General features: G+C 35.8%; 1 protein-coding gene across 1 annotated transcript in view; it reads left to right on the forward strand.

Moving 5' to 3' along the window:
* The window catches only part of LOC146131916 (uncharacterized), a 74,298-nt gene that overhangs the window by 23,167 nt on the left and 25,872 nt on the right, over positions 1 to 25,259 (forward strand). Inside the window, exons 18-44 of the mRNA XM_083397133.1 lie at positions 3,180 to 3,357; positions 3,490 to 3,569; positions 4,388 to 4,565; positions 4,722 to 4,801; positions 5,811 to 5,988; positions 6,136 to 6,215; positions 6,923 to 7,100; positions 7,467 to 7,546; positions 8,135 to 8,300; positions 8,414 to 8,493; positions 8,620 to 8,785; positions 9,250 to 9,329; positions 9,836 to 9,995; positions 10,208 to 10,287; positions 10,461 to 10,620; positions 10,953 to 11,032; positions 11,113 to 11,272; positions 11,873 to 11,952; positions 12,257 to 12,413; positions 13,036 to 13,115; positions 13,180 to 13,339; positions 13,910 to 13,989; positions 14,570 to 14,681; positions 16,811 to 17,013; positions 17,584 to 17,704; positions 17,827 to 17,919; positions 18,573 to 18,659. Of these exons, the coding sequence (XP_083253259.1) occupies positions 3,180 to 3,357; positions 3,490 to 3,569; positions 4,388 to 4,565; positions 4,722 to 4,801; positions 5,811 to 5,988; positions 6,136 to 6,215; positions 6,923 to 7,100; positions 7,467 to 7,546; positions 8,135 to 8,300; positions 8,414 to 8,493; positions 8,620 to 8,785; positions 9,250 to 9,329; positions 9,836 to 9,995; positions 10,208 to 10,287; positions 10,461 to 10,620; positions 10,953 to 11,032; positions 11,113 to 11,272; positions 11,873 to 11,952; positions 12,257 to 12,413; positions 13,036 to 13,115; positions 13,180 to 13,339; positions 13,910 to 13,989; positions 14,570 to 14,681; positions 16,811 to 17,013; positions 17,584 to 17,704; positions 17,827 to 17,919; positions 18,573 to 18,659 (3,337 nt within the window). The remainder of the gene's footprint in view (positions 1 to 3,179; positions 3,358 to 3,489; positions 3,570 to 4,387; positions 4,566 to 4,721; positions 4,802 to 5,810; positions 5,989 to 6,135; positions 6,216 to 6,922; positions 7,101 to 7,466; positions 7,547 to 8,134; positions 8,301 to 8,413; positions 8,494 to 8,619; positions 8,786 to 9,249; positions 9,330 to 9,835; positions 9,996 to 10,207; positions 10,288 to 10,460; positions 10,621 to 10,952; positions 11,033 to 11,112; positions 11,273 to 11,872; positions 11,953 to 12,256; positions 12,414 to 13,035; positions 13,116 to 13,179; positions 13,340 to 13,909; positions 13,990 to 14,569; positions 14,682 to 16,810; positions 17,014 to 17,583; positions 17,705 to 17,826; positions 17,920 to 18,572; positions 18,660 to 25,259) is intronic.

Raw genomic sequence — 25,259 nt, forward strand, 5'->3', positions numbered from 1 at the left:
AGTAAATCCAATTTTTATGTGGAATTTAACGGAATTTTTAACAAAAACCGGTTAGAACCGCCTTAAACTGGTTTAATCAAGAATTTGGGGCCATTAGAAGCAAAAAGTTTTTTCGGTAAAATTGGAAAATTTGGCAAGGCTATAGCCTTGGTGTTTTTTCGATTTTTGACGATTTTCAGTAAATCCAATTTTTATGTGGAATTTACCGGAATTTTTAACAAAAACCGGTTAGAACCGCCTTAAACTGGTTTAATCAAGAATTTGGGGCCATTAGAAGCAAAAAAGTTTTTCGGTAAAATTGGAAAATTTGGCAAGGCTATAGCCTTGGTGTTTTTTCGATTTTTGACGATTTTCAGTAAATCCAATTTTTATGTGGAATTTACCGAAATTTCTAAAAAAAAAACGGGTTAGAACCGCCTTAAACTGGTTTAATCAAGAATTTGGGGCCATTAGAAGCAAAAAAGTTTTTCGGTAAAATTGGAAAATTTGGCAAGGCTATAGCCTTGGTGTTTTTTCGATTTTTGACGATTTTCAGTAAATCCAATTTTTAGGTGGAATTTACCGGAACTTTTAACAAAAACCGGTTAGAACCGCCTTAAACTGGTTTAATCAAGAATTTGGGGCCATTAGAAGCAAAAAAGTTTTTCGGTAAAATTGGAAAATTTGGCAAGGCTATAGCCTTGGTGTTTTTTCGATTTTTGACGAATTTCATTAAATCCAATTTTTATGTAGAATTTACCGGAACTTTTAACAAAAACCGGTTAGAACCGCCTTAAACTGGTTTAATCAAGAATTTGGGGCCATTAGAAGCAAAAAAGTTTTTCGGTAAAATTGGAAAATTTGGCAAGGCTATAGCCTTGGTGTTTTTTCGATTTTTGACGATTTTCAGTAAATCCAATTTTTATGTGGAATTTAACGGAATTTTTAGCAAAAACCGGTTAGAACCGCCTTAAACTGGTTTAATCAAAAATTTGGGGCAATTAGAAGCAAAAAGGTTTTTCGGTAAAATTGGAAAATTTGGCAAGATTTTTGACGATTTTCATTAAATCCAATTTTTATGTGGAATTTAACGGAATTTTTAACAAAAACCGGTTAGAACCGCCTTAAACTGGTTTAATCAAGAATTTGGGGCCATTAGAAGCAAAAAGGTTTTTCGGTAAAATTGGAAAATTTGGCAAGATTTTTGACGATTTTCATTAAATCCAATTTTTATGTGGAATTTAACGGAATTTTTAACAAAAACCGGTTAGAACCGCCTTAAACTGGTTTAATCAAGAATTTGGGGCAATTAGAAGCAAAAAAGTTTTTCGGTAAAATTGGCAAGGCTATATTGCCTTGGTGTTTTTTTCGATTTTTGACGATTTTCAGTAAATCCAATTTTTATGTGGAATTTACCGGAATTTCTAACAAAAACCGGTTAGAACCGCCTTAAACTGGTTTAATCAAGAATTTGGGGCCATTAGAAGCAAAAAAGTTTTTCGGTAAAATTGGAAAATTTGGCAAGGTGTTTTTTCGATTTTTGACGATTTTCAGTAAATCCAATTTTTATGTGGAATTTAACGGAATTTTTAACAAAAACCGGTTAGAACCGCCTTAAACTGGTTTAATCAAGAATTTGGGGCCATTAGAAGCAAAAAAGTTTTTCGGTAAAATTGGAAAATTTGGCAAGGCTTATCCCCTTGGTGTTTTTTCGATTTTTGGCGATTTTCAGTAAATCTAATTTTTATGTGGAATTTACCGGAATTTCTAACAAAAACCGGTTAGAACCGCCTTAAACTGGTTTAATCAAGAATTTGGGGCCATTAGAAGCAAAAAAGTTTTTCGGTAAAATTGGAAAATTTGGCAAGGCTAGCCTTGGTGTTTTTTCGATTTTTGACGATTTTCAGTAAATCCAATTTTTATGTGGAATTTAACGGAATTTTTAACAAAAACCGGTTAGAACCGCCTTAAACTGGTTTAATCAAAAATTTGGGGCAATTAGAAGCAAAAAACTTTTTCGGTAAAATTGGCAAGGCTATTGCCTTGGTGTTTTTTTCGATTTTTGACGATTTTCAGTAAATCCAATTTTTATGTGGAATTTGCCGGAATTTCTAACAAAAACCGGTTAGAACCGCCTTAAACTGGTTTAATCAAGAATTTGGGGCCATTAGAAGCAAAAAAGTTTTTCGGTAAAATTGGAAAATTTGGCAAGGCTATAGCCTTGGTGTTTTTTTCGATTTTTGACGAATTTCATTAAATCCAATTTTTATGTGGAATTTAACGGAATTTTTAACAAAAACCGGTTAGAACCGCCTTAAACTGGTTTAATCAAGAATTTGGGGCCATTAGAAGCAAAAAGGTTTTTCGGTAAAATTGGAAAATTTGGCAAGGCTATAGCCTTGGTGTTTTTTCGATTTTTGACGATTTTCAGTAAATCCAATTTTTATGTGGAATTTACCGGAATTTCTAACAAAAACCGGTTAGAACCGCCTTAAACTGGTTTAATCAAGAATTTGGGGCCATTAGAAGCAAAAAAGTTTTTCGGTAAAATTGGAAAATTTGGCAAGGCTAGCCTTGGTGTTTTTTCGATTTTTGACAATTTTCAGTAAATCCAATTTTTATGTGGAATTTAACGGAATTTTTAACAAAAACCGGTTAGAACCGCCTTAAACTGGTTTAATCAAGAATTTGGGGCCATTAGAAGCAAAAAGGTTTTTCGGTAAAATTGGAAAATTTGGCAAGGCTATAGCCTTGGTGTTTTTTCGATTTTTGACGATTTTCAGTAAATCCAATTTTTAGGTGGAATTTACCGGAATTTTTAACAAAAACCGGTTAGAACCGCCTTAAACTGGTTTAATCAAGGATTTGGGGCCATTAGAAGCAAAAAAGTTTTTCGGTAAAATTGGAAAATTTGGCAAGGCTATATAGCCTTGGTGTTTTTTCGATTTTTGGCGATTTTCAGTAAATCCAATTTTTATGTGGAATTTAACGGAATTTCTAACAAAAAACGGTTAGAACCGCCTTAAACTGGTTTAATCAAGAATTTGGGGCCATTAGAAGCAAAAAAGTTTTTCGGTAAAATTGGAAAATTTGGCAAATAGCCTTGGCGTTTTATTAAGTTTTGACGTTTTTTTGACGAAATAATTCTTTTTCTTTTGTGATTGAGGGAATTAAAAAAAAATAAATTGCTTTGAATGCAGTGTTCCAACGGCTACCGGTACACAAAACCATGTGCGGATGGAACTGCGTTTAACCCCGACATCGGAGTTTGCGATTGGCCTTACAACGTACCAGGCTGTGGTGGTGGAAGTGGTTCTGGTCCGTCCACAACTGGGGCACCAGATACAGCACCAACAACTACAACCAAACCATTTGATGGTAAGATGCCTTTCTATTCAATTTGACAATACAAGATAGCCAGGATGTTCGATCAAACTCTTACACGTACAGATAATACTTTATTTCGCCAAAGTGCATAAAAGATAAATATTTAACAAAATATTGGTTTAGGTGATTGCTTAAACCCTGCTGGGAAGCCAATCAGTGGAGACCCATTCGAGAAACCAGGAGATTGCGACCATTTCTACCAGGTAATTAAAACACAAGTTTTATAAGCTATTTCTTTAAATTCGTTTTTACCTAATAGGGTGACTCAATGACTCAATATCACACGTGTATGTCTGTGATTTATTCCTTTACGGTTTAATACTGAAAAACGATAACGCCACATTTGGTAACTTCACGACATTTAGGCGAGATCACAATATTATATACACTTGACGATAAAACTGTACAGTTACTATTTGTGCATTGTGCTTAATAGTTCGTACTTTGTTTCATTTAGTTAATGTCCGCATAAAAGTAGAACATAGTAGGCAAAATTGATTTTCTTGGTCCTTCATAGCTCATTTTATATTGCGACCGGTTCCCTTTCACTGTAGTTGGCATCTTCATTTATCTTTTTTCCTGAAAAGAATGCAAGAATATAAATTGGCCCAGTTGTTGTTTATGGACTTGTTTTATTAATGAGCTGTTTAAATTTATTGATATAGCCACGTCCCGGTATATAGCTCAGAAAAGTGTTTATCAACCGTGGTATGACGGGCACGGAGCAGTCTTCGGGGGCTACAAGGATACATTATTATTATTATTTGCCCGTTACGTAGAACTAAGATTTTCAATAGGACTTCAGAGACCTTTCTTGTGACTTTACATTTTTTCAAAATATGAAAAGTGACCATAAATAATTAAAATACTATGCAAGAGGTTCACCACTCGTAAAAGGTTGAATCACTGGTCTAGATCATGAGTTGGATCCAATCAAAAGCATTACAAAAAATTCTTAACCGGCTGGTTTAACTTTTATATGGCCATCCAATACACTGGCTTAACATGATAATGTTTACAGTGTTCCAACGGCTACCGGTACACGATGCCATGTCCGGATGGAACCGCGTTTAACCCCGACATCGGAGTTTGCGACCATCCCTACAACGTACCAGGCTGTGGTGGTGGAAGTGGTTCTGGTCCGACCACAACTGTGGCACCAGATACAGCACCAACAGTTACCAGCAAACCATTTGATGGTATGATTCCCTATTTGTATTACAACTTAATGATAATGGAAAACATAACTTTATAAACTGCCCTTTCTTTTAACACTTATGTTGTGGACCATGCTTTTTGATTGATTCAAGTCATGGGTATATACATACACTCTTTAACGATAGCTATGTTTTCAGGTGAATGCTTGAACCCTGCTGGAAAGCCAATCAGCGGACATCCTTTCGAGAAACCAGGAGATTGCGATCATTTTTACCTGGTAATAAAAAAACAAGTTTGAAAGGCTATTATGGTCTTCGACTAAATAGGACTGAACCAATTAATATATATACGTGTATGCTGTTAAACACAAAATGAACTCCAGTTTAGGTGTGCAACTATCTACTTGGTTTGAAAGACTTACCAAGAGCAACATCACGGGAATACAAGCCTGCAATAAATTTACAAAATAGTTTAATTCTACGAAATATACTTTAATAAAGCCAAAAATACAATTAAATAAAGTAGACATCGTTACCCTGCTTAATTTTAATGACTCATCAAAAGACCGGTATGGCCGAGGTCTTGAGCCTGAATTTCCCCAAGATCAGTTTCGCGAAGAGTATATGAAGGTTACAACGGCGCCGTGTTTGATTCATAACTTTATTTATTACTGCGTAGCTCAGTTGATATAGTTGCGGTCTTGGTTTCGCATCTCTCTAAACCAGTGAACCTTTGGCAACCTGTCAAACCCCTATGTTATTCTGCAAGCTTTTGTCGTACCCTAAATTTTCGCTCAATATTCGTTTCTTCCTCCTATCAGTTGCAACTGGGCATATGCACATTATAAACTTGCATTAATATAGGTTAAATTGGCCAAATTTGAATGTAAAACGTTACATGACACCTTGGAACATAAAATAGATTCGGAATTAGCTTGAAATAACAGCATCTATGTTTCAGAGGACGTTCTCGCCGAACCCTTGAAACAGTTTCGTCCAACCCCAAGGATTTCAATTGAACCCTGGTTATGAACCACTGCTCTAAAGATTAATTTCATGAACATAATGCAACAGGCATATCGGGGTTGCGCTAGTTTTTTTTGGCAGGCATCACCTAAGGAAGGAGGTGTTAATTAGTTTGTGAAGAGACATTTCCAGTATTGCGTCAATAGTGAGGTGGTTTCCAATGGAAAGATACTTCTTTTCACCATGATTAACAAGCATGAAAAAATTATTTACCGTGTAATTTCAGTTTAGCCCACGACAAAATACATATTTTCTTTACAGTGTTCCAACGGCTACCTGCATGTGATGCCATGTGCGCCTGGAACCGCGTTTAACCCCGACATCGGAGTTTGCGATTGGCCCAGCAATGTACCAGGCTGTGGTGGTGGAAGTGGTTCTGGTCCGACAACAACTGTGGCACCAGATACAGCACCAACAGTTACCACCAAACCGTTTGATGGTATGATTCCCTATTTGTATTACAACTTAATGAAAATGGAAAACATAACTTTATAAACTGCCCTTTCTTGTAACACTTATATTGTGGACCAGGGTTTTTGATAAAGGCATAAGTATGTATACCCTTTAACGAAATCAATGTTTTCAGATGAGTGCTTGAACCCTGCTGGAAAGCCAATCAGTGGACATCCTTTCGAGAAACCAGGAGATTGCGATCATTTTTACCTGGTAATAAAAAAACAAGTTTGAAAAGCTTTTCTTTTTAAAATAGTCTTCGACTAAATAGGACTGAACCAATCATTATATTTAAGTGTATATCCGCGATTTAGGCCTTCTGCTGTTAAACATAAGAAAGATAACGTCATACTTTGTAATAAAAATAAACACAAAATGTCTCCAAAAAGCTAACTCCAGTTTAGGTGTGCAACTATCTACTTGGTTTGTAGGACTTACCAAATTCAAAAGTTACTTTAATTTTACGGAATATACTTTAATAAAGTCGAAAATAAAATGTCGTTGCCATGCTTTATTTCCAATGTACCTTCTTACCCTTCACCTTTAATAGTTTATTGATTCAACAAAACCCGGTATGAAACACTAGTTTAGCAAACAGCATAACATGACACTTGCAATAGCAATATATTTGATTTATGACTTTATTTATTACTGAGCAGCTTAGTTGATATAGTTGCGGTCCCGGGTTCGCATCCCTCTGAAGATCAATTTCAAGAATAGGATGTAAAAGTAGCCTATTTATTACTTTCATCACCAAAGAGAAGTGTTGATTAGTTGGCGAAGCGAAGTTACCAGTATTGCGTCAATATTGAGGTGGATTCCAAAAAAATATATCTCTTCTCACCGTGATTAACATGCATGAAATCCTTTCCTGTCCAATTTCAGTTTAGCCTACGACAAAATATATATTTTCTTTACAGTGTTCCAACGGCTACCTGCATGTGATGCCATGTGCGCCTGGAACCGCGTTTAACCCCGACATCGGAGTTTGCGATTGGCCTAGCAATGTACCAGGTTGTGGTGGTGGAAGTGGTTCTGGTCCGACAACAACTGTGGCACCAGATACAGCACCAACAGTTACCACCAAACCGTTTGATGGTAAGATGTCTTATTCGTATTGCAACCTAATAATAATAAATAATGGAAAACATAACTTTATAAATAATGGAGTGTCGCTCTTCCAGCAGTACATATAATAGATCGACGTTTCGACGTGCTGTACAGAACGTCTTCATCAGGATACTGACGTATCATGTAAAACAAGATTCCTTATAAATCGACAAGTAAAAAAAGGTTAGTTATCAAAAGACGTTCTGTACAGCACGTCGAAACGTCGATTATATATACTGCTGGAAGAGCGACACTCCATTATATATTATGCCTGGCAGCAATAGCTTATTTCATAACTTTATATGTTTTTGATAAAGTCAAAAGTAAACTATTTAACGAAAGCAATGTTTGCAGGTGAATGCTTGAACCCTGCTGGAAATCCAATCAGTGGAGATCCATTCGAGAAACCAGGAGATTGCGATCATTTTTACCAGGTAATTAAAATCCAAGTTTCAGAATCTATTCTTTTTTAATTATATATACGTGTATATCTGCGATAACGTTACACATACCAACCTAAAACGTCTCCAAAACACGCAACTCAAAATTACGTGAGCAACCATAGTTGGTTTGTAAGACTTACCAAGAGCAACTTCACGGGTATGCAAGCTTGTAATAAGTTCATTCGAAAATCGAATTAAAACAAAGCCGACATCGTTACCATGTTAATGTACCTCACCCTTCACAATTCGTAGTTTATTGATTCAAAGGCCCGGTATTGCCGAGGCCGTGAGCTTAAATTTCCCCAAACACCAGTTTAGCGAACAGATTATTGGCAATTTAGAACGGCGCCATGGTGATTCATGGCTTGATGTTATTACTGCGTAGCTCAGTTGATATAGTTGCGATCCCGTTTTCGCATCTCTCTAAAGATTAATTTCACTAACAGGATGCATGTTTAAATAGTTGGTGGAGCGACGTTCACAGTATTAAAGGTTGAATCTAATAGAAGGACAGCCCTTCTTACCTGGATTGGCATGCATGAAATACTTTCCCGCCTAACTTCAGTTTTTTCTTTAAAGTGTTCGAACGGGTACTTACACACAAAGCCATGTCCGGATGGAACTGTGTTTAACCCAGCGATCAAAGTTTGCGATTGGCCAAGCAACGTACCAGGTTGTGGCGGAACCATTGCACCAACCACAACTGTGGCACCAGCACCAACAACTACCCAACCACAATTTGATGGTAAGATTCTTTTTTTAATAACAATAATTTACATTTAAAAAAATAACAGTTTTAATGACAGTTTATTTTTAAATTTGTATGAAAAAATAATTGTAAGCTTTTATTGTTTTCAGATGATTGTTTGGATGCAAGTGGAAATCCAATTAGTGGGGAACCATTTGAGAAGCCAGGAGATTGTGACCATTTTTACCAGGTTAATATGAAACTATAATGCCCTGAATAGTATAGAACTGTTTGGTAAATTAGCTAGAAATATACAGTTATAAATTGCTTTCAAATAATTGTTTTTATTTATTAAGTTTTTCGTTACTGTTTTCAGTGTTCGAACGGCTACTTACACACGATGCCATGTCCGGACGGAACTGTATTTAACCCAGCGATCAAAGTTTGCGATTGGCCCAGCAACGTACCAGGTTGTGGCGGAACCATTGCACCAACTACAACTGTGGCACCAGCACCAACAACTACCAAAACACCATTTGATGGTAAGATGGCAAAAGTCCATTTTTGGTTCTTTGTAAACTTTGTATTAGATATCATACCACAGAATGGTCTATCGCGTGTAGAAATTTAAACGCACGCAAACAGATTTTTAGTAACCATGTAAAGATACAATTGGCTTTGAATTGAAAATTAAGCCCCCAAAAAATGTAAACAAAGCATTAAGAAAATTTCAGCGCGCTTAAAATGGCTAAAAAAACAAAAAAAAAAAGCTTTTAGACCAGAGTATTGTAATGTTTACAAACTATAGATTATTACTTGATTTCTATGTAAACAGTGTATTACGTGACTGTGTTGAGTATTATTATGTATCACGTATTAATTCGGATAAGCACGAGCAATAGCGAAAGCAATTAAGCAAACCACGTTGTGTTATCTAGTCTTTGACACAGAACTAGGCAGCGGGACACTGTATATATTTCTTTTTCCTGGCATATTTACGTTTCAGCTGAATGCGTGGACATCAACGGATACCCAATTAGCAGTGATCCTTTTGAAGCGCCGGGAGATTGCAACCACTTTCACCAGGTTTGCATCCACACTCATACATTTAACTATAGGGATTATTTTTGTTGGGCATAAATTATACATTTATCACCTGATGCCGTGTTTTTTTTTTTAATTCTTGTGTTAAAGCAACCCATTTAGTTGTCTACTTTAACTTACAGAAGTTAAGGACCGAAATAAGATTATCTAGAGTTGTGAATGCAACTAGGAATTTATTTTAATTGATGTTTTTTATATCAACTTTGCTTTGCTGTATATTGATAGTAAATTTGGAACAATTCCAAGCGAGTTGCGACAACTTCGATTTAATTGCAAAACGTTTTTAACTAAAGTAAGCCATACAAAGCTTAGCGGAAATTCGTAAAAAAAAGGATAGGGACTGTACGTTTTACAACATTAATTTTGGAATTCCAAATACGAATTCGATAAAAGCGAAAATACCACATTTTATTTAACAACATTTAAGGAACGCGGCTCTTACTAAAAAGCTCTTGTATGGTTAATCTAATTTTCTTCCGTTTTGAAAGTGTTCCAATGGCTACTTATATCTGATGCCATGTGCCGATGGAACCGTGTTTAACCCAGCGATCGGGGTTTGCGATTGGCCCCGCAACGTACCAGGCTGTGGCGGAACCGTGGCACCAACTGTACCACCAACCACAACCACCACAAAGAAACCACACGATGGTAAGTTTTACCAGTAACTGTGACACTCTCAGCGAATTAGCATTTATCCCTAAGAGTATACGGTTTTATTTTATTTAGTCGGAGCCAAAATATATATTGTTAAACGTGCTTGTGCTGCAGCATGATGATAATAAAAAGGACAACAAGGTCAACCGCCCAAATTTATAATTTGGCTTTACACGACAAAAGCTATAACTTTAATTTTGTTTCAGCATTATGTTTGGACACTAATGGCAACCCAGTCAGCGGAGATCCATTTGAAAAGCCAGGTGATTGCGACCATTTCTACCAGGTAAAATGCTTAAGGCATAACCCAAAAGCAATTTTTCAATATGTTGAATATGATTTTAATGTATCACTACAAGCCAAGTTAGAAAACAAGATTTAATCTTGTGATAAAATAATTTTGCCAAATTGCCGTATAGATATCACAGAAACTTTAGTTGAATTTGGGCCTTTGTTTAGTGTTCAAACGGCTACTTGCACACTATGCCATGTGCGGATGGAACCGTGTTTAACCCAGCGATCGGAGTTTGCGACTGGCCCCGGAACGTACCAGGCTGTGGCGGAACCGTGGCACCAACTGTGCCACCAACTACAACCACCACAAAGAAACCACACGATGGTAAGCTGACCTGAATCTTGTAAATCTAATCAAGTTGTTTTTACACATTTTTACTTGAAATAATGAAGAACCTCAGAACTTAGGAGGACTTACCAAATTTCTGTACAGTTACTCTAAGGTAGTTATCAATACGATTAGCTATATTTAAAGTGCTTTAGCTATAATGAATTTAGTCAGTTAATAATTTGTTATAAAATTGGCGAGAATTCCTTTAACTAACACCCAGTGGTTAACCTACTTGAGAAATGCTGATCCATTTATCTTAACACTTTAAAAGTACTAGACTGGCAGTTAACAAGCTGCAAATATTAAAACCCTATAATATTTTGTAGCTGAATGCTTGGACACTAATGGCAACCCAGTCAGTGGAGATCCATTTGAAAAGCCAGGAGATTGCGATAATTTCTATCAGGTAATTTTTATAAAATATGCCAACAAGTATATATTTTACAATATCGATTGACCAGAATAACTCAAAGATCATTTTGATAGTGCTCCAACGGCTACCGGTACACTATGCCATGTGCGGATGGAACCGTGTTTAACCCAGCGATCGGAGTTTGCGACTGGCCCCGGAATGTACCAGGCTGTGGTGGAACCGTTGCACCAACTGTACCACCAACTACGACAACTACTGCACCAGCATTTGATGGTACGTTGTGTAACAAGCAATTCTAAACTTCTTGACTGTGTTGCTATAGTGTTGTGAAAGTATTTAATTAAAGAAATGTTGACAAGTTGTTTTAAAAAACCTAATGGTTCGTTTTAATGACATGCATAAACCTTTTCAAGATTGCAAAATTTATTAAGTTTTCTACTAAAAAATTAAATTGAATTTTATCCTTTTTACGGTTCAGTCAATTGCGAATAATTAGGAATATGAAATCGCTACAGAACTAATGTATTGCAAATATTATAGAAACTATTTGTTAGATATATTTTTTTGAACATTACTGGTTTTACAACGTGAGAGCCATGGTCAAAGTAAATTCGAAATCAACAGAATATTTATGTAAAAGCAAGTCTAAAATGGATTTCTAACAAACTCAATAAATAACATAATTATAGTATGCCGAAACAGAATATAGCTGCTATATTTGCCATAACCAAATTGGAAATACCTCAATATGATTTGCACGACCCTCCTGGAAAAGCTTCATGGTATATCTGCTGAAAGGCGCTCTTTAAAGGCAAAAGTCCAACATCGATATTCTTTAGTAACTTTATTGACTTAATACAAAATATGTTTCAGTTCAGTGCTTGGACACTAATGGCAACCCAGTCAGTGGAGATCCTTTTGAAAAGCCGGGAGATTGCGACCATTTCTACCAGGTAAATAACACACTGAAAGGTAAAATTGGATTTTTAACAAATTTCAAAGCGTTATAGAAAGTTTTTATTTAACGCATTTGTGTTTTTAACTTTTCATAAGCCATAAAAATGCACTGATTTGTTCTAAACATAGTTTTTACTAATCCAACGCAATCTCCGCTGTTAAATTAACATAATGTTAACCTCTTTTTGTGATTGTTGTTGAAACAAATTAGACCTTTTTAGCATTCCATCGACTAGAGTAATAATATAACTCTCTTGCTTAAATGTTTGATGATTTTAAGCTTATACAATTTGCTTATAGTGTTCCAACGGCTACCTACACACGATGCCATGTGCGGATGGAACCGTGTTTAACCCAGCAATCGGAGTTTGTGACCATCCATATAATGTACCAGGCTGTGGCGGAACCGTTGCACCAACTGTACCACCAACCACAACCAAAGACACGTCCCATCATTGTAAGTCTAATGTTATATGCAACTCTTCGGCACAAAGCAACTAAATTAGAACTGTGAAAATCATACTAGAACCATAAAACTTATGAACATTTATTCCTTTAAAGAGAAACAGCAAAATTTGTTTAACTATCCAAGCCTTTATGGGATTTGTCCTGCTAAACCAGGGCTTTTTAAATTGGGGTCCATAGACCCCCTGGGGGTCGTCCGTGAACTAGTTTTAGGGGGTTCACGAAGGCCTAGTTAAACAACTAGTGTATAGTAATTATTTTTTAAAAGAAAACACTTTAATTAAAAATTGAACGGTTTTGGACTGAATGTATAGTTCGACTCCACTTACCTTTCACATTTTTCGGACTGAAATAACAGAGTCATGAAGTCTATTTGTTTTGTGACGTCAATTTATGACGTCATTTTGGAGCATTTCTTGTCTACTGGGGTCCATGCAAAGAAAAAAAAAATTAGGGGTGCGCGGTAAAAAAAGTTTAAGAACCCCTGTGCTAAACTGATGTAACTTACGGTTTAGTCATTTATCCTTACGTATCTTTACGGTATGTTACTTTGTCATTGCATCTCATAAAAGCAAACATTCCTAACCAAATTTTCCTCACCTTAATTTTTGCAGCAAGTTGTGTGGACAGCGCAGGCAACCCAATCAGCGGAGATCCCTTTCAGAATCCATCAAGTTGCGACACATTCTATCAGGTACTTGCCAATCTGCACGGCGTGTCAAAAATTAAATGTACTTGAAACAATATATGTTTTTAAGTGCTCAAATGGACATTTGTACGAGATGCCATGTGCGCCTGGAACCGTGTTTAACCCAGCTATCGGAGTTTGTGATTATCCCTACAACGTACCAGGCTGTGGCGGAACCGTTACACCGACTGTACCGCCAACTACAACCACAACACCAAAACCATTAGATGGTACGGGATAAAGCCCATATACATGCAGCTTTGTTTTATCATAGCAGTATTTAAAACAGTGGTACTAAATATACCAAGAATTTCTTGGCTTTTTTGTCAACTTTTAACGGCCTTTATTATTTATAACCTCGTATTGAGGTTGCCTTCATCGGGAAAAATTAGGACACAGCTCGAAACACGAGAAACGACGTTCTGCGGCTTTAACCCTAAATGGTTGCTACCTAAATATAATGTAAACATTTAAATAAAACAAACGTTTTACCCAAACCTTGTGCTTAGATATTTAGTTTTTGAATATAAACGGTTTTAAAATAGCCACCTTTTGATTTAAAAATGTTGGTACATTGGGGCGGTATAATAGATATCTTAGTAGGCTACTAGCATTCATAAAATATCTGCATCTCGACCAAATTGAGTTATTGCAAAATACCAATACTTGGAACAATAATCCAAACAGCTGTAAGTACGCATAACCCGGCTAAATAAAAATACAAAAGGCGACCAACCAAATGTAAAGTAAGCATAGATAGTTTTTAATCAACTTAACTATGTGTTGCATGTTCTTTTTAGCTGATTGTATCGACACTGCTGGTTATCCCATCAGTTCGGCTCCCTTTGAAAAGCCAGGCGATTGCGACCACTTTTATCAGGTATGCGTTATTGTGTTTACTTGAGACGATGTTTTTTTTTCGTTTAATCGTTTTATCGTCAAACTTTACCTGGAGAGTATATGAGTTGTTCATCAGCATCGGAACGGAGCCTAAGCGATACCAAATTAATTATTTTTATAATATAGTTTGCAACTATAGGGATGCCTGATACATGAGAGCATAATAGTTGGAGGTTGTAGTAAGACCTAATAAGAATATCAAAGCCCATACAGAAGTCAAGATGATACCTACTTCTGTATGGGCTTTGATATTCTTATTACGTCTGATACTTCACATTTTAAACCTATAAACCTACCGATACCAATGACGTCATTACTATGGTCAAACAAACAAAATGGAGTAAATTAAAACGTCAACATATAGTTTTTATCAGGTTATTAAGGTGAAATTCACTTAGCGTGTAGAAATTAAATTACTAGATTAAAGTACCTTTAATAATTTAGTATCGTAACGGCACCTATACTACTCTATTATCACAAGTGTAATGATACTATGGGTATCGGCTCCGATCCGATCGGAAACCTTATTTCCAACCAACATTTGTCTTACAATCCCTTAGTGTTCCAACGGATACCGCTACACGATGCCATGTGCCCCCGGGACCGCTTTTAACCCCAACATCGGAGTTTGCGATCACCCTTACAATGTACCCGGATGTGGGGCCTCACCGGGTAAGGGTCCGAGGGAATTTCCCAGTTCGCAGCCTAAAAAATTCAAACAAAGTTAAACTATACGAATTGTCTTTCACTTAAGACTGGTCCTTTTAAAACTTTTTTGTTTATCGTTACCTTTAGAAACGCTAGGATTTGATTAACAAATGTTTCGCAATACTTAACCTAAGTTTGTTTTATTAAAAAATCTATACACAATTTTGCAGCGTAATGTCACGTAAAGCGTTTTAAATGGATGTACGTACGCGTACGTATAGTACCGTATCTGTAATCTGTCTGATTAATGATGCCCATTTCACCGGTTGTTCTCTAAACATTAAAGTGTTCAATTTGCTGACTTTGTTAAAAACAAGTTTTACTATGTAATGCGGCCACCTTCTTTGGCCCGAACTTTTTTCTCGCATCCCCTTTCCCTACTAACCTCACCCAATAGTCCGCTGACGTCATCAAAATCTTTCCACGTCATCCGAACGTCATCACAACTAATCGAGCTGACGCCGACAGCTGAAAGGTATACCAGAGTGCCAAGGGATGGATACGACCACGCCCACATCGCTTTGTCCAATCAGAGTGGCCGCTCGTAATTCGTCGTCCATCTTGTATTGCTTGTCATCCATTTTGAATTGTTTTAATTGCTGGTGTTTTGTGGCATTTTGTTTTGCATTTTTGTTGGTCAGTTCACAAAAATGTATCATTTTCTTGGGATTTGAGAGTAACTACATCCTGGAAAACTTTTACATATCAATTTACCTGCGCCTTTGACGAAACAAAGCTTATAAATCCAAAACCTTACAATATCTGAAATTTATGAACTAATTCAATCATTTGCTTACATATAGCATTACATTTTGCCAATATAAATTATCTTATTTTAATATTTCACACAATTTAGGAAATATTTTCAAGTTTTTTTTTATGGGTAGAGCTGAACTTTAATTTATGTGGTGTCTTATCAATAAATTAAGGATGTTTAAACTCGATGTTTTGCAATGCCGATTTAATTGTTATAATTTAGTTTTGATAATACGCCCATGCATAATATGGAACAACTTGTTTTCAAATTACTGTGACGTCATATGGCTTTATTAATCAGTTTGAATTTTTAGTGTAATCATTCATCATGTGCAGTCATTCTTTATTCATACTTCATTGTAATTTTTCATTATCTTAATTTATTTTTGTTGCCGCATTGTACAACAAGCGATTACCTTAATCTTACAACTTATATTTATCATTATTTGCCGGCTACCTAATATTTTTTTATTAGTTGAGCAAACATTTATAATTCTAATCTTTTTCATGTATAACTGGAATTGGTAATGGCTGTGGTGTTTTCATTTGGCTTTGAATAAAATGTTGCTTTGCCAACGCAATGTTTTGCAATTAAAAAGCTATTGAATGTTCGGAAACTATTTCGTCGACTTTTAAAAATACGTGGAAATATGTATTTGCATATTATAATATATTGTCTTTTTTGACTATCGTCATCCTTATATATCAATTACTATCATTACAAGCTTCATTTTTTAAATTTATTATCATTGCAAAATGTGAATGTAAACATGTTCATCGGGTGCAGTCATTTTTAATTCATTCATTACAATAATTTATTCATTACTTCCATAATGCCATATTTTAATTGTTTTCTATAGTTAAAATAATGTGAGTTTAAAAATGCGTTATCTTTAGTACGAGTTACCCCGTTTTGGAATTTAGACTGGAACCATTAAAATGGCGTATGTGTGTAGATATATGCTACGCGTAGGTTAGCAATTCGCGATTGGGTCATAAGCTGTTTACTATTTTGAACATTGCCATTTACAAGACCTTCTATGTCCCTATTTTGGTTCTAAATTCACAAAAAAAACATTTAATAAAGATCCAAAATATTAAAAAAAACTCGAAACGTTTTGGTAACTTTTCAGTTAATATTTGGCAAACTTATGTATTTATTATCAGAAACAAGGGTAGCTGAATAATTAAAATTATGCATCCATATATAAATACATAAGTATATTGTAAAATTACGTCTCAATTTCCCTAAAAACGAAGTAAATCGGCTAAGCCAATTACACAATGTCTGCCAAAAAGCCAAAACGTTATAACAAAACGACTGTCCATTTTTTCAGAAGACAGTTGTCCTGGCAAATGGTCCTACTGGTACAACATGCACCACCCTTCAGCCGCTATAACGTCAGGCGACTACGAATCGGTGACCCACATAGAAAGCTTACATGGCGCCATATGCAAAGAAAAGGGCCAGACTATAAGCAAGGCATTGTGCGCGTGCTCTGATGGCGGGGACCTTTGGAACACGACTGGGGATATCATGGTGAGAGATTTAATTGATATAATTCGCTGTACAGGATTTGGATTGTTCAGAAGTGTGTTATTTGCGTTTTGGACATGATGTTAACCATAGGGTTAAGTGTTGTGGGGAGACAGGGTAAATAAATTTCGAAACAAATAATAAAAAATTATGTTTTCGTTTACGTGAAAACGATTATTTGGTTTTTGATATATAGTTGTTTCAGTTTAAAAAATCTATTAAAGTCCCAACAACAAAATATACAAATTTCCCAAAAACCATTCAGTTTTGCTAAAATGTATTGAAAAATCAATTCATCCTGCAGTAGTTATGTCAATGTTTTAAGTCATTTGTCGATCTTAAGAAAGGAACATTTTAGGATAGAAACAATTTCACCCTGTAATGGCTAAAATATATAACTGTTTAACTTTAATTACGTTTTTTTGGAAAATATCTGTCGTTATTATGAAACCAACGATGTAGGCTGACACAATGTAACCAACATGAGATTGACTAAAGTAAAATAATCACGGGTACCAAAGCCCAATAAAACCCTTACAATATTTTCTCCAACCTTCGTATTTCTTTCTGCAGACTTGTACCACAAAGGGACTCGTGTGTCACAACAAAGACCAGGTCAGCGGATACGCGTGTCTCGACTACAAGATCAAGTTCCTTTGTTCCGGAGGTTGCGCGGATGCTCCGGACACAGATGGTTCATCATTTTGTTCCCTTTTTGCTCATCAAACCCCTTTCCTTTCCTTCTTGTCTAAAACTCCCTAAACAGTAGTGGTTTGCGTTAGAAGAGAACCTTACATTGCTTTTGTTTTGTTTTAGTGCCTACCTGCAATGGACCTAACGGTGAACCAATAAGTGGCGCACCCTTCGTAAAGCCCGGAGACTGCGATAAGTTCTACCAGTGCGGAGCAGGTGAGCCTATAGTTCTGTGTGAAATTTTGCGCATATTCTTTGCCCGCTTTTAATTTGGACTGTCTGAAACTGTATTCTGCTTTAAACACTACTAATCGAAATTTTACGTAGATAAAACTTCCTGTGAAAAAGGGGAATTTAGGTGAATTGGAAACACTTAGGTACTGAGTATAAATAACAAGGCCGAATATGTCAATAAATCGGCGTCATGTTTAGGAAGACGTTTCGATTTTTGATTCTACCCGGTGTAGGTAGGCTAGGTATCGACACTTAGTGAGTCTTGTTAGCCATGTTCATGAAACGTAGCCATTGAACCCGCTGAAGTCGTGCTGACCAACAATTACGGCATACTCATAATATTATACTGGGTGCCTTCGAAAAGGCTTACCGACATCAATCACATCTATTTTATCTTGCTATTCATGTTCATGAAAACTTAGTTTTGGAAATACAACGGTAGTAATGGTTGTATTGCATAGCATTGTAACAGCAACTATTGTCAACGTCTTTTTTATCTATAAATCGCTATATGTCCATGTCCAGTGAATCGGTTTTGAAACAACTGCTTTTGCTATTACCCACTTTTACACTAAGCTTTCTATCACGAAGAAAAAAACGAGGAACCGTTAGTTAATTGGTTGCTTTCTTTCCAGGAATACTCTACACTCGGTCTTGTGCTCCGGGTACAGCTTTCAACCCAGCTATCGGCTTGTGCGATTGGCCGTACAACGTACCGGGATGTTAGCACTTCGTTTCATCGTACAACTGCAATCGTAAGTTCATTCCTTGTTTGTACGTTCTTTTCTTAAATTAAGCTGAACATACGAGGTCTCCTTAGGCCAGGTTCTTAAACCTTTTTTACCGAGGACCCCTAAATTTTTTTTTTGCTTTACACGGACCCCGGTAGACAGGAAATGCTCCAAAATAACGTCGTCATAAATTGACGTCACAAAACAAATAGACTTCATGACTCTGTTATTTCGGTCCGAAAAATGTGAAAGTTGAATGGAGTCGAACTATACATTCATTCCAAAACCGTTTAATTTTAAATTATAGTGTTTTCTAAATAAACATACACTATTTTTTTAACTAGGCCTTCATGGACCCCCTAAAACTATTCCATGGACCCAAGTTTAAGAACCCCTGACTTAGGCTTAAGGTTTTTTATTTTTGTCAAATATCGATTTGTAAATTAAATTGCTGCTGCAAGTGTGTAATTAAAAAGGCTTGGGACAGACAAACCTTCTTCTGTCAAAATAACAACGAAACCTTATTTTTTGTGCAGGAATAATCATCGTCGACGTCATTCACCGAACGCAATCGATATTTTACACGCCATATAGTTCAAAGCCTTTCTGTATTCACAATCCTCACATTTTGTTTCTTTTTCTTTGCACAAAACCGAACAAACCGTGGATTGCGTGCAATAATTACGTGTGCGTGCCTTCTCATTAGTCGCCCTTCAATTCTCCATATACGTTCATATATTCTTCGCCATATTTATTCTCTCTACTTTATTCAATATATAGCGCTTTCAACTTCGCTCGTTTTGTTTTCGGTGACACGGCGCAACCTATTATGCTTTATTTGGAAATAAAGTGGTGTTTTTTGGTAAATTTCAAGACTGGTTTTGCCGAGAAAAATCAGGGCGTTCTGCCTTCGTTGCGCTGTGTCATTAGAGCAAGTAATTATTATCGACAGATTTTCAGGGTTGTGCTTTTTTGTGTTAAAATTTCTGTATAAGTGTTTTTTTAAACTGTGAGTAAATCTAGTTTTTCATTCATAGAAAAACGTTGATGTTTTTTTAATTTTTCCATCACTACATGATATCAGAAAATGATATCAGTCATAAAAAAACTTGTTTTCCGATAACGTTTCGAAAAAGTTATATACCAATTATCACTAAATCTCTACTTAGTTATTATTTATGACACCAGTAATAATAAAACTTGTACCGAACATAGAACAAAATAAACCCTAAAGCTTTTCTTGGTAACGCTTACTCAAAGTGAAATAATCTCAGCTTTCTGTAATTGGCCTCAAGCAACCCTTTTTGTATTAAACACAAAACAAGCCAACCCTGCCATTTTTTCTGCATCATTAGCTAACAGCCCGACGACCAAATCTGTATAGTTATTGGTGTCTTGTTGGTGCGCCTCAAAACACATCACAGATCGCTGAAAAATTACTCGAATTTCGGTCGTCGTGACAAAGTAAACTCCCGTGCTATTTTTTTATTATACCACGTGTTTCTCAAGGTCAACCATTCATCGCGCAATTTTTCACATGTTATTCTCTCTCTTGCGTTAGACTTATAGTTCCCTTAATTGATTCAATACACCATTTCACCTCGTTAAAATGTAATCGTTGCTGTTTTGTATAAACATTTAAGCTATATAAAGAGTCAGTTGTGTGTGAAAACTTAATTTTTTGTCTGGTTTTCACTTTGAATCTGAAAAATGCCTATTTTTTAAGCTCTATCTATTTAGTGTAACTATTGGGGTACAATTCTTAATAAGATGTTTTGTATGGTACTTATCAAATTATAAGTGGCTTGTCCGAGTGTTAGTACAACGCAATGTCATCTAATAGGTTTAAAATCAGCGTTACTCAACCGTTTTTCGATACGACACAAATATTAAACGTATAGAGTAAGACAATAAAGCTTTGGTGACTCAGACAAAACATAAGGTATTAGCACAAAAAAAAGTTTAAATTAAATTAACATGAGCTATGTCTTATTTCTTGCTCAGCTTTGTTTAATTTAGGAGAAATCTTTCTCAGAACCAATCTCAACGAATCTAACCATATACAAAACTACCTCAGAGTCAGTCGACTTATTTTTTCAGTTTGCATAAATCAGGCACAGTCAAAAAGGTCAAAGTTCATTGGCGAAACGTTGCTTTGGAATTTGAACATATAGAGTCTATTATACGCTGTAATGTAGGTGTTTTTTGTGCGAGTCCCTAAGGTATAATTTTAGATGCAGCCTGTAAATAAAAATTGTGACACATTTTGTCTCGCGCAAAGTCAGCTTAAAGAAATTCCGCTTTCCGGCCATTAGCATAGTAAGCATTCGCGACGGGACGAAAGACAAACACTTGACAAACGCTTAAAGTGGATCGCGCAATTGTTTAAGGGCAGTAACCGATGCATAGGACACCCTAAGTAGTCCTTGAGCGAAAATATTGACCTCTTTTATACCCTTCAGTTTGCGACCTTTGATTTGCAAAAGGTCGGTGATGGCATTTTGGCTTGTAAACACCAGGACCAACCCCAGGCGATGTAAAATTATTAATGGCGAATGTAACGCGTTAAGTCTTGAGAAATTAGGTCATAGTTCAATTTGCGACAAAGAGCCTTTCATTTTTGCCCTGGTCGGTAAGTCGCAAAAAAATTAGTACAAATGTACGCGATAGGGCTTAAAATGGAATTTAAATGTAATTTGTTCGAATACGTAGCAATGGCAAACTTAGCAAAAACTATTACTTTATTGCTATAAACATATAAAATACAACTTTCGTTTTGATTTATTTGCCTGAAAATTCCGTTTTTGGGTTGTAAAGTTAGAAGAATAGATTATAATCTAAACTATTGATACACCCTTGTCCAGGGCTGGCCAACATTTTGTTAATATGCTCGAATTCGTTTTGCCTCTTATTAAAATGCCCCAGGTAAATTTTCAGAGGCGCGTTGTTGCTATGTTGGGATTAAAATTAATACAAGTAAAACACGGAATGTATAGCTACAAGTTCCTAAAAGTGCTGTTTGAGTCTTTTTCTAGAAACGGGATATTATTGTTTGTGCTATCTCCGGTGTATATTGCGCCACATGTAATCGTGGAATGCAAATACATATGCTTTCCCCCAATATGTTTACCACCCTTGTCCTGTAGCCTGTTACAGCAGTCACGTACTGTTTGTTCTGGGGCGGCATTATGAACACACCTCGCTAAGTTGAGCGAGCTCGCTAACGACGCACGAGCTCGCTAAGTCGACTTTTGGTATTACGAACCCACTTCTCGTTACCAAAATCTCGCTAAACTCCTCGCTAACTAACGAGCGGCTCAGACCACTCGGTAACGCCTAATTTGTGTTCTAAAAACCTAACTGCTGTTAAAATAATCATTTTTTTTTATCAGTAAACGTTTATAATAATGCCGACAACTAATGGATGTCATAAATCATTTGTGGATTTCTCACCAAAACGGCGTGAAATATGGATTTAGGCGATCTCCTACCTACACAATATGAAGTTTGAGGTGCTTACGGCGCCAATAACATTCCCAGTGAAGACTTCTACGCCACCCTCCCCCCCCTAAAAAAAAATCAATGATAACTATTTCTTTATATTTTTGTTGATGCCTACAACTTGAGTTACTATTTTACACATATTCCGGCAGTTAGTCAATTTTATTGACCTTAAAATACATTTTAACTCTTTTACCACTCTGCATGTAAACTTATATTTTTAGTGGACATTTTGTGACGTCATACTTGGCACAAATTTTCGCACACCTGTCAAAAAAGTCGGCGTCTATGCTACACACTGATTTAAAACCAACTTCACTTTAAACGTTTTTTTATTCAACCAATTAAGAATTTACAAAAGCAGCATATTTATGCCATGACTTATTTTATTGGTGCTGTTGAGTCAGTTTATTAAACACATATATTCAGTAATAATCAACTAATGCAAAAATGTGAACATTTTTTTTATAACAAATAGGTAATTTTTAGCAATTGATATTCATACATGTATATTTTGCATCAAAAGAGTATTTTTGTATGAGGTATTATAATACCATGGTGTACCAGTGGTCCAGCATCTGTCATGATTCATTCATTATACAATAAACAAGAGCTTCAAAAGTGAAGATAAACTTTATAAAACTTATGTTATTTTAGGAACAAAATAGTTTTGTATTAAATAATCCAAAGAAACCCTTGAGCCAGAAGTGTAATTAGAATCACAAACACAATTTACTATTGTTTAAAAAATATGCTGTTGCATGTAAGCTTATGAAGTATTTTTGAGTCACAAAAACATATAATAGAATATAAAAAGAGAAAATAATATACTTTCAGTTGAACGAAATAAGTTATGCTAAAGCATTATTTTAGCAAGCCCAAAAATTTCACACAGCAAAATATTTAGGCAATACAATTGTAAATTATATTACCAAATATAAAGGGTTAAACTGCAGCCCAATTCATTTATTTTTATACAAAGAAATTTGCTTTTACCAAAGTTCACAGCTGACATTGTATGATAGCTATTTTTGGGAACTAGAAGAAAACAATATTTGTGCACAAACTGCAAACCGACTATTCCATTGTCTCGCTCTTTGAAAGTAAGATGATTCAAGACTTATTTGTGTTTTTCCAAATTGTATTGATCTATACAAAGTTGTAGGTGGTTCTCATGCTGCTCTTCTGCTACAACTTATCGGTGGTTCAGGAATGTCCAAATTGGACTGCTTTTTTCAGTGTCTCCCAAGTTTTATTATTTTTTTGGTAAACTAGTAACACATGGTTTTTCAAACTTAGAAGTGAATATAAATGTCTTTCTTCTTTTGAAGTGAATATAAACTTTACACACATATATAAACGTTGGGTGCTAGAATCCTTCCACAATTGTTAAATAGGGTGCGAGTTAGCGTTTGTAACAGTCATTATTTAATATTAATACTTGACCCACCCTAACCCTAACGCTAACTCGCACCCTAACCCAAATATTATGCGTTGTGGTAGGATTATAGACCCGCACCAAACGTTGTTTCCCAAAACCGTTTTCTATAATCGACTAATTAGGAATAAAATTCATGCGGTTCACCTGAAAATTGTTTCATAACAAATTTAACATTCAAAAGCAGCTAACAATTTCCAAAACAAAGCGCCAAACGACGTTTCTGCAGCAATTTTGCTGAGTCAGTCGTCCTTTTTCTTATGATTTTGACGCATTCTCTCGCGCGTGCGTCTCGTTATAGCGAGGTGTTGGCGAGGACCGTTCGTAATACCAAATGCGTTTGCGAGTTTCTCGCTCGCTCATCCCTCGCTAAAACGAGCTCGGTAACTTAGCGAGCGAGGAACTGTTCATAATGCCGCCCCTGACCGATCGGAGAAATACTCTCTCCCAAAGAAATCGACGCAAACTGTGTTAGAATGACCTTTGGATTATTAGTACGTGCTGTGGCTGGCGTTGGTAAACCTTATGCCAATAAATCATGTATGGCATGACTATGAGACAAAGACAATGCTTGTCTTTAGGGATTGGTTACGGCTAGTTTTAGAAAGATGCACTATTTGATTGCAGACAACAAAACTCCAAAAACCCGAGTAAAACCAGGATCAGACTTTTTATTAATGAACATGTATTTCGCCTATTATACTTACATCGTCAGTTCCTATATGTCATAATATACAAAGCAAAGTAACAATAAAATTAATAAAACGACTGATCCTGGTTTTACTCGGGTTTTTCAAACTTTGAGTTTTATTATCAATATACGCGTCAACGGAACATCGACAAGCAGAAGCCTTCTGCCAATGGCTTTGGATTACATAAAGATACGCCATTTTATGCATATTGTGTAGATTTAGGTTTTATCTTTGGCGATAATTTTATAATTTTTCAAATATTCTTTTGTTTTCCCATGGCACACATATTTCCCAAAAGTTACGACAGCTAATGCAAACTAAAAACTATTAGCGAAAAGACTTTATTAACGAAAGTCAGTTCAAAATACATTCTTACGTTTCAGTAATATGAAGCTCAAAAGAAGAGTAATTTATCAAAAAAACATTTTGTTAAGCAACACGCAAGATAACTGTTCGGTCGTGCTGTGTGTACCAAGTCAATATAGCCACAACACAGTTTATATTTCATTTATTGCCAGGAACAAAATAATCAATCCCACCTATTAAAAGTTAGTCACATTCACAGTTGTTAAACACATTTATATTTGTATCTTTCATTTAACCGTCAACACCGTTTGAATTTGTTGTAGGAGAATACGTGTTATAAACAAGTCATTTGAAAATGACTTAAGTCCCAGTCAAGTTGTTTGTAAAACAACTTAAGTTGCAGTCAAGTCATAACTAGAGTCATAAAAATAAAACGCCAAATTATTCGAAATTCTTGAACGATTATGAGCAATTACTTAACTAAAAAATAAGCAAAACTCAACATTTAGCAAGCAAATTGTTTTATGTGCATAAACGTGGATAAATAAACCCAATTTTATAAAAAAAACACTTAATTTCAACTCAAGTAATTTGTCCAAAATAACTTAAGAAAAGTCAATTCAGTTGAAAAAAGTGACTTCATCAACTTAAGTC

Source organism: Ascidiella aspersa, chromosome 9 (assembly GCF_963924565.1).
Source record: "Ascidiella aspersa chromosome 9, kaAscAspe10.2, whole genome shotgun sequence".
NCBI lineage: Eukaryota > Metazoa > Chordata > Ascidiacea > Phlebobranchia > Ascidiidae > Ascidiella > Ascidiella aspersa.